We start from the raw sequence: 13,596 nt of genomic DNA on the forward strand, positions 1-13,596 counted from the left end.
GTTCACAGCGATGGCGGCGGCCATCTTGGAAATGATGGCCGCCGGGGGAGGGGGGTTAGTTATCGGGGCACTAGGGGGGTCTGATCTGGGGTCTGATATACACTTATTTCATCTCCCCCCGCCGTAGATTCACGGCGGGGGGAGATGAAAGGCGGCGGCGGCACCGGTAATCCTCTTTACCGACGGCCGCCGCTATAACGTTAATAGCGGCGATCGTCGGTAAGGGGGGGGGCCGGGACGGACCCCACACACTGCCCCAACCCCTCAGCTACCTCCGGTAGCCGGGGGGATGGGGTGGGGGCCGTCCCGGCCTTGCAATCTTATTCTCTGCCATCGCCGTAAAAAGCTGATGGCAGCAGAATAAGGCCCATTAGTGACCGCCGTAGAAAGCCGTATCGGCGGTCACTAAGGGGTTAAATTCAATGGACTTTTCAATTAAGCCGCACCCAAAGTACAATTAGTAATCCAAACTAGAATAATGTACCAACAACCGTCATTGCACTAAGGGAAGGCCAGACAGCTAAATGACATCCATTTTTTTTGCCTCAAAATAACGGACGTCATTTTAAACGGAGCTGAAAAAACATTGTGTGAACATAGCCTTACACAAACTTTAACAATATCTAAAACTTCTTATCAATGTACCAAAGATAAAACCAATCTATATGTGTTTGTTTTGATAGGTCCGCGCCTTTTTCTATCCTGCCCAATGGATGTGGATGGATCTAAAATATGGTATACAGACCTGTGGAACTACTCTGTCATACCATATCTCCTGGAAGCAGTAAGAGAAGGACTTCAGGTAAGAAGTTAAATTGTTAAACAATGAACCTATTTCATATGATATTAAGAAATCTTAGAACCGTACAATGCATTGGTGTGTGTGTGAGTAAGGAAGTGGTATATTTACTTAAGGCATGTTAGTAATTCAAACATATTTTTATAGTTTTTGCTTTTAAGACAAACTAATGTATTGTATTAACAGATGTATGGTAAGCGAGCTCCTTGGGAAGACCCATCAAAGTGGATAAGAGATACGTTTCCTTGGAATTCTGCTTCATCTCAGCATGAATGTCCAGCCTTACTACATTTACGGCCAGAAGATGTAGGGTATGATGGGTATGTCACTGCCAAAGAAGGAACAACCTCCAAAAATGTGCCAGAGAGTGACAAAGATGGAGATCCACTGGTAGGTTGAATGAACCATTCTAGTAAATGAATGCTATTTGGTGACATACATATCTTTTTTTTCCAATTATAGTGAAGTCATAACTAAACAGTAATGAGGAAGAAAACATCAAATCGCTAAAAATGTAAATTTAAAACTACCATAATAAAACAACATTTTACCACACATAATATTTTTCCATTTTTGCTTTTTGGCTACAGAATGGCCGGTGTCTTACGCAATGTGAACATGGCCATATAATATGAGCTTGATTTTTTTTTTTTATATTTGATGAAATGTATCATGTTGTACTCCTTTTGAGATATTTTTTTTTAACATAAGGACTCTCTAAGACACGTAGTACCAGTTGAAAAGTTATTTACAGTGTTTCTAGCATAAAAGTACCTTATTATTATTATATAGTTACATAGTTAATACGGTTAAAAAAAGACACATGTCCATCAAGTTCAACCAAGGAAGGGATGGATACAGGGAAGGGGACAGATGATAGGTTCTATACATATGCATTTAAAGCATAACTATAAAATATTTTGACCATTCAGTTTTAGTTAGCTTAGGTCATGATAAGAATTTTTGCAATATACATTAATAACCTAAAATGAACAGTTTTTAAAAAAATAAAGTCCCCTTTAAGCTGTGTTAGCCTCTGACTTATTTCTGCATTCCTGCTGGACACGCCCCCTCACTGCAGACCCGTACCTAGAGTACAGACTGTGATAGGAGGATCAGATAACAGCCCTGACACAGAGAGAAACATAAACAAAACCTCCTCCCCCCACCTCGCAGCACGTTCTACCCCCTCCCCTCACAGAGGTGACTATGCAGAGCTGCGGGTGTTGTGTGTGAGGAGCAGCGCAGGGGAAGAGCTGGATGGAGGGACAAATACCCAGTGCTTCACCCAGGGGGAACATGGCAGCCATGACTCCAATGTACTGCATGAGGGAGAGTGGGTGAGTCACTGAGGGAAGGACTACAAGTACCAGCACAACACAGCTGTAGTCCTTCCATAGTACATATAACATTCACTAGCAGATGTCTGCAGCAGGTGCCCCCACCTCCATGGCTGACATTATCCTACAGTGTAATGAGAGCAGATGACTGTATCTAATCCCACTGTGTGTGATACCATCTGCTGAAGCTCTGTATCTAATCTTACATTGTGATACTGTATGTTGGGGCTGTAGCTGATCCTGCTATGTGTGATAGATCTGCTAAGGTGCTGGTCAGTGAATGGAAGGACACAGCCAGGGAGATGAAGGATAGGCCACGCCCACTTTCTCTCAGCCAGAAGAAAAATTCATTTATTCTTCTGATCCAAACAACTGGGGATATCTCAGCGAGCGTACAAGCTATCAATGCATTTTAGGGCTCTTTTTAAAGGGTAACAAGAGGGCTTTTTATTTGAGGAATTTCATTTTTTGGCTACTGAAATTATAGTTACGCTTTAAGTTATTTTGGTCTAACAACTTGTCTAGCCGTGTTTTGAAGCCCTCTACTGTTTTGCTGTGACGAGATCCTCGGGTAGACTGTTCCACAGATTCACAGTTCTCATGGTAAAGAAGGCTTGCCGCCTCCGGAGATTGAACCTTTTTTTCTCCAGGCGGAAGCAGTGCCCCCTTGTCCTTTTGAGGGGGTTTTACCTGGAACATCTTTTCCCCATATTTCTTGTAGGGGCCATTTATATATTTAAATAAATTATTTATATCTGTCCCTGTCCCGAGAATCCATGCCTGTTTTGATGCATGACAAAATCCTGCTGGCCTTAGAAGCAGCTGACTGACATTGTGTGCTGTTCTATAGTCTATTGTCTACAAGTATACCCAGATCTTTCTCCATCAGTGACTCTCCCCCCCAGGACATATGATGCATGTGGGTTATTAGTACACAGGTGTATAACTTTAACCCACATGCATCATATGTCCTAGGGGGAGTTACTCTGGGAGAGTCGCTGATGGAGAAGGATCTGGGTGTACTTGTAGATAATAGATTACAGAACAGCACGCAATGTCAGTCAGCTGCTTCTAAGGCCAGCAAGATATTGTCATGCATCAAAACAGGCATGGACTTTTGGGACAGGGATTATTATTATTATTCTTTCTTTTATGCTTTTCTTTTGGTGCCACTGTTAAACTGCCACTGAACACTAAACAAAAGCTTTTTTTTTCTTCTTCTGGCAGATTAATATAGTTGACAAAATTGTTTCTGCTTCCTTCCTGCTAAAGTTTTCTCAGCCATACTGTCATGCTACAGTGGAGGCTTTACTCTTTCCCTGACAATCTAGCTAGTAGAACGCTATTTCTGGTGGTTGCTTTGTAGTATACTGAGGATCACTGAGCAGAGAAGTGGCTTTTAGGAGTGACTGAGCATGTGTGCCCATTAGCACTCAGCTCATTTGGTGGGCGTGCACATTGCTACACATTATGAATACTACATGGTTCCATACCAAAGTGTATCACCAATTATTAACCCCCCCTGACCCCCTCTGACCCCCCAAACCACTTGTACCTTCGGATAGCTGCTTTTAATCCAAGATCTGCCCTGGAGTCCGTTCGGTAGGTGATGCAGTCATTGTCCTAATGATGAAGAGGGTGGGGAGGAGGGACGGAGGGCTGTTGCAATGTTAGGGCACAGATACTCTAAGCCACAGCCGTTTGGCAGGGGCTGCAAGTTTAAAAGTTGTTTTTTAGGACAGTAAGTGCATCACCTGCCAAACAGACCCCAGGACAGATCTTGGATTAAAAGCAGCTATCCGAAGGTACAAGTGGTTTGGGGGGGGGGGGGGAGGTCAGATTGTGGGTACAGAGTCGCTTTAAAAACATTATACTTATCCATTTATAGAAGAAAAATGTATCTTTATCAGAAATTACTAATAAAATCCAAACAACAGAGGGAAGATACAGTAGATTTTAGTTTTAGTTATTGATTAGGCTACAGTTGCCCACAGAGAAACGAGGGAGGAAGTAGGAGGAAAGAGTTGAAGCAGAGAGACAAAGCATAGAGTAGAGCTTTTGGTAAGTGTTAAATCTCACTTTAGTGCTGTATTTACAGCTACCAACAGAATCTCCTCTTTTCTGTATGCTACATGTGGTAGACATCATAGTGGCTGGTCTCCTGCTTGCTTCTCCCCTTCTCCTCTCCATAGACTTCTATGGAAACCCATCTTTTCTGTAAAGATTCTGTTAGTGAACATTTATGGAGGCAAGTAAAGGAGGAATTGCTAAGTATAAGTTGAGAAAGAAGCATTTATCCTGTAAAAAAGATATATATGTCTATACATACCATTGATTTCTGTTGTTAATAATCATACTTTAAAATTTAGCTAATTAATGAAGGTCCTGTATGATAGACTTCAGTTAATGTAATATTTTTTATTCTTAGTCAGACAACCCCTTTACATGTAAACATATGTATATATTCATAATATATGATCCAATTCATATTTTTCACTGCAAGTAACCTTAAAGCGTAACTGTCATGTTTTTTTTTATTGCAGAAATCAGTAGTATAAGCGATTTTAAGAAACTCTGTAATAGGTTTCATCAGCCAAAAAAGCCTCCTTCTGTACTCAAGAAGCAATCTCCAAGCCTCCCCCCCTGACTTCTTATCTGTGCATTATCAGGCAAACACGTCTTCATTACAGAGAAGCCAGTGAAGACAGGTTCTGCTCTCTCCATTGTAAGCCTATGAAGGGGGGAGGGGCTGAGGGAGATGAGGGAGCAGGAAGAGGTGACATGAAGGTCAGCTGTTTGTAGACTCTCTGGGCACCTAAAACGCTAAATTCAGGTGTCAGAAAGGTCAATGCTTATCTATGAACTTACTGAGAGAAGATTGCAGGGTGTTGTGCTTTGCAAGACTGCTCCGTGCTCAGTCACTCCTAACAGCCCCTCCCCTCTCCATAGCCACATAATGGAGACAGAAATCCTGCTTCATTTGATGTGAGGGGGGAGGCTGGGAGATTGCTTTTTCAGTACAGAAGGAAACTTTTTTAGTACATAAAACCTATTACAGAGTTTCTTAAAATCGCTTGTACTGTTGATATGTAATGTTTTCAGAAAAATTACCCTGAAATGACAGCTACGCTTTAAATATCTCAGCATATAGGGTGACTAAATGCAGGACACAATGAGGTATACTTTGCATTAATGGATATTTGATGTTAAGCATCAGACCATTTCCATGCTGTTTAGTAGGTATTTTATATTCTCATAAGATGTTACCAGCTACTATTGGAAATAACTGCTAAGGGACAGCAGATGGCAGTGCTGTATATTGCTTTCTAATGATGCATTTGTGTTTCAATATAAGTGTATTGTTTTCTTCAATATATTGGGCATCTTCTAAAAGAATCCTGATCCACCTCATCCAGCATGTTCCACCAAGGGGTCCTTTATCTAATTAAAATGATAGTTTTATTTCAGATGCCAGGCTCTGATTGTATTATCATTGTTCATGTGAACGGTTTTATCTATTTCAATACAAAAATACACATACTGCTCCTTTGAAGGGATAATGCATTATCAACAGTCACATGGGTGTCCTAGATTTGAATCTAGAACAGCCAGCATGCTATCACAATGTGTTTTTATTTTACAATTTCTATGCACCGTGTACAGGAATCCTATAAAAGCATCAAATGAAACTTATGACAGGTTCCATGGGGTATAATGCATGGCTGAAAGACATTGACACGTGAGCCACAAGATTCCCATCTCACCTAAAATTAACATTTAATCATTCACGCTTCTACTATAAGAACACGGAAAGATACATTGTTTAAGCTGAAATCAATTTCTTTTCCTGCAATTCATCCCTTATGCATTGATCTGCAATTTCTGCAGTGTTCTAAATGAAAAATGAAAATGTCTCTGTATTCATATACTGGATGTCATGTTCTTTATTGGTCATATTCCCCATCTAAAACCTTACAGTTGCTTTCTGCTTCACATACACTTAGCATCATATGTTCTTGAAAGCAAAAACATAATAAGAAACATTATAAACTTCCCTGTCTTCTAGCGTGATGAAGAAAAATCCAAAGTCTCTAGAGGTGTAAAGAGTTATGCCTCCATGTATATCTATATATACATCTATATATCTATAGTAAAGGGGATGTCTGGAGAATTATTTCTAGCCTTAATCGCGGTCAGGGTGAAATTAGAAAAAAATCTCCTTACACCAACCAGTGCTTTCACTCAATGCTTTCTGCTTTCATCTTGACACACTTTAAAAGATAACATGCTGGCTGCCTACATCTGCCACTAGAAGGAGCTTAGAAGCTTACTGCATACTGTTAAGCATTCCACTCAATTATACAGTATGCAGGCGAATAGCATGTTGTCCTTTGTAAATCTATGTTTTGGCAGGTAATTTAAAATATGAAAGCCCCCATGTTCCATCTGGTCTTCCTTTTTATTCTCATCTTAGGATAAATACACGTCTATCCCAGGCATGTTTACCTTCATTTAAGTGGAGAGAGTAGGTGTCAGACACTGCAAGACAGCTCTGACAATAGCTTATACCCCCCCCCCCCCCAAAAAAAAAAAGGGCTGTGTAGTTATAATCCATTATACATACCTAATCTGTGGTGGTGGTGGTGTTAGTGGTGTGTGTGTGTGTGTGTGTGTGTGGGGGGGGGGGGGGGGCGGAGGGCCTCATACACATAAAGGCCCTTTTAAAAGGACTTGCGCAGCAGGGCTCCAGGAATAATCACTATTTCACTCATACAGTATATTAACTTTGGAATCTAGAGGGTTATCCAGGATTAGAAGCATCACAGCAACTTCCTTGCAAAAACCGTTCCACCCCTGTCCTCAGGTTTTGTGTGGTTTTACAATTCAGCCCAATTCACTTCAATAGAACTGAGCATCAAAACCGCACCCAAGCAGTGGACAGAAAAAGTGCTGTTTCTGGAGAAAAGCAGCCATGTTTTTCTAAGCCCTAAGCCTGCTCAATCCCTTTAAGTCAGCAGGTTTGGCCAACTTTTGAGCAGTGTGTATAGGGATCTTTAAGGGTATGTTCACAGAATGTAGGCAGAATGCTGCATTTTAAATAAAAAATACACTGAAAAGTGCTAAACAGCCCTGAAAAAAACGGCATAGCAAAAACAACATCATGTAGGTACAGCGTTTTTCCAAAATTTGTTCTTTTTTTTTTTAGTGTTGGAAGTTAGTTCCAAACAATTACAATTATTTCAGTAAAATAATATAAATTTATATAATAATTTCTGATATATGTATGGCTAAGATTGAATGATAGAATACCATTTATTTTGCACCCATCATCATTTCAGGCCACTTAAGGTGCCAGCCAGTTGCCCTTATGCAGTTATGCAGCATTCTGTCCTGTGTATAGCGCACACTACAAATCCTCTCTATAACATTACAAGCCACAAATACCACAAACAGTGCCAGTCACCGTATCTTTAAAGCGTAACTGTCATATTTTTTTTTTATTGCAGAAATCAGTAGTATAAGCGATTTTAAGAAACTCTGTAATAGGTTTTATCAGCCAAAAAAGCCTCTTTCTGTACTCAAGAAGCAATTTCCCAGCCTCCCCCCCTGACTTCTTATCTGTGCATTATCAGGCAAACACGTCTTCATTACAGAGAAGCCAGTGAAGACGGGCTCTGCTCTCTCCATTCTATCCTTATGGAGGGGGGAGGGGCCGAGGGAGATGAGGGAGCAGGAAGAGGTGACATAAAGGTCAGCTGTTTGTAGACTCTCTGGGCACCTAAACTGCAGGATTCTGGGGTCAGAAAGGTCAGTGCTTATCTATGAACTTACTGAGAGAAGATTGCAGGGTGTTGTGCTTTGCAGGACTGCTCCGAGCTCAGTCACTCCTAACAGCCCCTCCCCTCTCCATAGCCACATAATGGACACAGAAATCCTGCTTCTTCTGAAGTGAGGGGGGGAGGCTGGGAGATTACTTTTTCAGTCCAGAAGGAAACTCTTTAGGTTTATAAAACCTATTAAAAAGTTTCTTAAAATCGCTTGAACTGCTGATATTTAATGTTTTCAAAAAAATGGCCCTGAAATGACAGTTACGCTTTAAATTTCAATTAAAGAAAAATAACTTCTGTTGTTAGAGAAATGCATATTATTTATTCAGTGCCATTCATCTCTGCATAGTCATTATATTTTGTGCCTCTTACTTCAAACAAGAAATACTCATCTTGAAAACCATACATCAGTGTTACATCAACATTGTCCTTTAAACTTCTGTGTCTACTACAGAGAGAAGGAATGCATATTCATCTGGTGCTTTGTTGTATCAGATGGTGTAAATGTCTAATAAATCATTATTAATTAACATGCTGCATCCAGTTTATTAATATAAAGGACACTGAAAGTGGTGCTCATCTTTTATAGATGAACAATCTCTTAACTAAGATGGATTGTTGTAGCAAGCCAGGATGGACTATGCCTTTGTTCCTTACTTATTGCAGTTCCATAAACACTTGATTGGGAATATAAGACTTTATGTCCATGAAAGAACTACTTAGTGGTGTATAATATCCAGTTGGAGTGCTTTGAGTAATATGTTATCTTTTCATCAACAGATGTGCATGCTAATGCGTCTTCAAGAAGCAGCCAATTTTTCAAGTGGACAAAGCTGTGACAGTGATGGTGCAAGCCATCACAATGAAAGTATAGATCCTTCTGTCGAATCAACCCTTTAAGAAGTCACCTCTTGATGGTATATTGTCATAGAAAATGGTTGGTCCAATAAATCCCTGCCAAGGCAGAAGCAGCACAATGCAACACCCATACCAGGATAATGTCCTGGTAGGCAGGTGACTTGGCTCTAAAATTACATAAGGGCGAATAAATTGAAGTGGATAGATTGAATTTGCTTCATTTCAAGGTATTTGAATATGAATGGAGCGATGGGAATCTCCATTAGTCAACTGGAAAAGGCCCAAGATACAGGGCAAACAAGCAGATTGCACATTTGTTAGCCAAACTGGAATGGTTTAGTTGCTTTTTGAAAGGTTTACAGCACAGATGTTTGTGTATAATGTGTGTTCTTGTTTTTTTGACATTATGTATCACTTGTGTGGTGTTTTTAATCCACTTCAAACCTCTGATGTCAGACATTGTGCCGGTCACATGACTACATTAGTGAGATTGTTGTGTACTGCCTCCAAACTAGATGATGCTCCTCAGAAAAGCACAAAACGTATTTGTGCAACTAGAAGAAAATCTACTGTGATATACTGGATAAGTGCCAATTGTAAATTCGAACTGCCATGCTCACAATTCTAAATTCCCCAGCGTTGAGTCACTTGCATTAAATTGTCCTCATCGCAACAACAGTGTTTTTGTAACCACCTGCTTCCCGCTTTAAGAGATTTTATACAAATTACTAAAGGCTTCCCCCGGAGATGCGTTTATGTGAGCATTTAGGAGCGAAGAATAAAGGACAGGAAAAAAAAAGAATAAAAAGTCATATGGTGCTGTCTCATTGCCTTAAAATGTATCCTAAAAGTCTTACAGTCAGAGTTCAGAATTGGCTGATGTGTCCTGCAGTGTTTTCTTTCCCCATCAACATCCTCTCCCTAAGCATGTGTTCATTGATAAATGAGAACCAGTAATAACTGCATACTCTGATGTTGTCTTAATCTGAGAAATACAGGTGAACAATAGCACATGTCTACCATCACAAATGTGGAACAGGTGGTTTGAAAACTTTCAATGATTTACTTTTTTTTTTTTTTTTTTTACTTGTAAATGAGACATTTTGAATGAACTCCCAGCTGAGCTGGGAACACTCAATGACGCATGAGCACAAATTGATTTTTTTTGCCCCCCCGTCTCTCATAGCTCTAAGTATGTTTGAGTAAAAACCTGTTTAAAGTTAGTTTCTCAATGTCAAATAAGACTGAGACGGAGTAGAATTTTTAATAAACTTGGGTTGGTTTTGCACAGTGTGTTGGGTGGACAATGTATATAGAAAACATGACAATAACAATGCCTTGCACCATGCAAACGAAACAAGTTTGTACTTCGATTTGTCGTTGTGTGTTTCACAAATGAATAACTATGTTGTAAACAAATCCAGAATGCAACTGTTCAGGCTGTTTTTTTTTCCAGGTGTGCTTGTCCTGTACTTATGGTGATTATAACTATGCAGGAGTTAGAGTGCTACATCAGCATGTTTTAGAAACTATTATGGAGCCAAGGTATTACAAGGAAACAACAGACTTAGAGTCAGATTGCATGAATCCCGATTAATGAGACAATTGGAAATGTAATGAATCAATACAATAACAGACGTAATTATATAAGGGCTATGGCATTGTGTAGAAAACATACAACAGAAGCTACCTTCACCATTGATAATTGGTGCTACTTACTACTCGTGGCCACCATTTTAATCCTCTACTGTAAATTTAAGGACAAAGCTATACAGCTCTATTTTAAGGCAAGCTTTCCCTACACGGTGCTATTGGCCCACTGTACAATCTTAATTATGTCGTGCATGTGTAAACTCTGCATTATCTGCACTAGACAAGATAGAAATCATCTGGCTCCAGAAATCTTGTCTCCTGGGTAAGACTGGGAATCTTCCCCTGAGGTCACCGACATGCACACCAGACATAACCATACATACAACTTCCTGCAATACATTTCAGTGAGTACATGTAGTTTACAACAAAACGTTTGTGAAACATTTGTCTGTACACATTTTATATTTTGTACATTTTTGATGTAACATATCATGTAAATAGACAGAAGCAGTGAAATAATCCATCTGAAAAGTTTTGTAGTCTTTGTAAAGCCCTTACAATACGTTTTGGTGTAATCAAAATCAATCGAATGATGTATTTTCTATAAGTTGATTGTTCTCCTAGCTTGTAAACCAGCTTGCATCTATTTTTTGCAGATGTGCGCAGTGTAACTGTCTAAATTATTACTTTGCCATTAAAGTGGAATTATTTATTGAATTGTACCATTGTCTTATTTCCTTTATCAATACAAAATAGTGGTTACTGTTTAAACTACCGAATGAAGTCATACAGGGGATCCAGTGGGGAGTAATATGTTCCTATGTGAAATACCAAGGAGGAATTTGTAATCTAAATACTCAATATAGTAATAATTTTAAACTTGGATGTTCTTTACATAAAATAATAATGTAACACTTTCACTGTAACACTGTATTATAAAGACTTTTTTTCCATTTAGTATATGTAGAAATTAAATACTGATTACCCTTCTTACTAATGTCAAGTCTATACTTTCTGTCTATCATTTTGCCCTTTCTGTAACAATTGTGCTAGACCTGTGTTTGTATACAGCAGCCTCATCCCTGACTCTTGAGAAAGGAACCGGAGCGGTTCCGAAACGCGTTGAGTCTTTTAATAAATTTTATACATATATTTTATACATATTTTTTAGTTTTATTATTTTTTTTGTTGGACCTGCGCCCTCACACCCGTGTGTTTGTGGTTGGAGGAATCATTGCTCTATTGATCCCTGGAGAATATCGGGAGTGGCTGCGGTCTCACATGTGCTTCTGAGTGTTGTGCCTCCTAGCTAGCACAACCTTACCAGGTGAGGGTTACCTTGTTTTTTCCTCCCCTTCATTTTATCTAATTGATCCTTGCCATGGAGCGCTGTCTCCTTCTTCTTTTTTGTCTATATAACTTTTAATGTACTTTTAATACAAAACAAGTTTTTTTTATCCGGAGTTCCCCTTTAACATTACAAATGGGACAAGATGGGGGGGGGGTCCATGTCCCCTACAATTTAACCCCTGGCCCAAATGGTAAGTATAAATGAGGAAATTAAGGGAATAGTCATTGGTAATAAAGACCATAAAATTGGTCTGTTCGCCGATGATGTAACTTTATTTTTATCTTCGTCCCTTAGAATCAATGCCCCATATATGCAATATATTAGACAAATTTAGCGTAATTAGCTATTATAAAGTAAATTCAACTAAATAATTTATTTTTGGATGTAGGGATTTCCAGTCACTTTAATTCCCAAATACAATCAACATTCCCCTATCCATGGGCAAATGGTGCCAGACCTTAGTCACCATCACCTCCCCTTTATCTAAGTTAGTAAACACCAACCTTAATGCACTGATCTCTACTCTCTCCAAGGACATAGCCAAGCACTCCAAGCTACCTATCTCTTGGATTGGCAGAATATCATCCACTAAAATTATGCTCTTACCAAAAATTTAAAATCTTCAGCGCAATCTGCTCTCTCCAAGTAAGGACCAGGCCAAACTAATCCCAATTTCAAAGAATGGAATAGAAAGGGATGCCACACTGTGCAAGATTTGTTGGACCAAAAAGTCCCATTTTCCCCAACTATCTGCCAAGTATGGAGTGTCTAACAGAGAGTTTTTTTTAAATAAGGCACTGTATTGTCCAATTTGATATGTCCATCTCTGCAGCTAGGTCAGTACTGTATATGAACAGTCATTTACAAACCTTAAGACTTTGTAACCTTTAGATAATTTTCCAGCCAAAGCATTACAGGGGTAGCTCACTGCCCCATCCGCTTTTGCAGAGTTACAAAGATCTTTTACTGAAGAGCAATGGGCACATGTTTTTACTCCTGTGACTAGAGTATCTTGTTGTGTTACCCACTTAGAATCTTCAGGGAATCTTCACTTCACCCATTTGTTGAAGGTGCTGGGTGGAGGAGGGGGGATTGGCAATTTATTGCACATATAGGGGCTATTCCCATGCTTACTATCCTTCTGGGCTCAAATGTGTACTTTCATTTAGAAAATAACTCAAATAAACACTCCCCCTGTGAAGGAGGCCATGAAGGGGTCCTGCAATAGCATTACTTGGGCTAGCTCTAGAAGACTGACCCATCTCTGATCTCACAGTAACACTACATATTTTGCTGGTTGTCAGAAATTGTGTCGCTAGAAGGTGGAAAAGCTGTGAGGTCCCCACAGAAGCAGAAATTATAGCAATAGTTAACAGTAACTATCAGAATGAGAGATCAATTCAATACGTATGGGGTCAGTAGAGTCCATGGTGTTTAAATGGGCGAAGTGTAAGGAATTTGTCATGAAGGAGCTACCTCCCAATGTATCAAAAGCAACATAATGCTTAGAGCTTGTCAAAATAAGTTGTTCAATATGGTTTGTATTTATAAGGGATAACAGAGAAGGCTGTTAGTTCTTATTATACCTTATTATACCTTATTATCAGGATGAAACGGTTGAACCACAGTTATACAACCCAACAGTTAGTATTGCCGTTTTGTTTCACAATTTTTGGTTAAATTTTGTATTTTCTTTGTTTTTATACCCATTGCAGTGTTGTACATTTTACATGTTTACAATAATAATAAAAAAATATTAAAAATATAAAGAGGCCAAGTTAAGATCATTTTTTGTTTATTCAGTCTGATAAAAGATTTGAACTAGGG

General features: G+C 39.3%; 1 protein-coding gene across 9 annotated transcripts in view; it reads left to right on the forward strand.

Annotated features, from left to right (window-relative positions):
- The window catches only part of NAV3 (neuron navigator 3), a 344,164-nt gene extending 334,170 nt beyond the window's left edge, over positions 1–9,994 (forward strand). For all 9 annotated transcript variants that reach the window (XM_069975584.1, XM_069975530.1, XM_069975540.1 and 6 more), the window contains 3 exons: positions 684–802; positions 986–1,189; positions 8,748–9,994. In XM_069975584.1, coding sequence (XP_069831685.1) covers positions 684–802; positions 986–1,189; positions 8,748–8,867 — 443 coding nt within the window. In that variant the 3' untranslated portion in view covers positions 8,868–9,994. The remainder of the gene's footprint in view (positions 1–683; positions 803–985; positions 1,190–8,747) is intronic.
- The last annotated feature ends 3,602 nt before the right edge of the window (positions 9,995–13,596 follow it).

This window comes from Dendropsophus ebraccatus, chromosome 1, assembly GCF_027789765.1.
Source record: "Dendropsophus ebraccatus isolate aDenEbr1 chromosome 1, aDenEbr1.pat, whole genome shotgun sequence".
Classification (NCBI taxonomy): domain Eukaryota; kingdom Metazoa; phylum Chordata; class Amphibia; order Anura; family Hylidae; genus Dendropsophus; species Dendropsophus ebraccatus.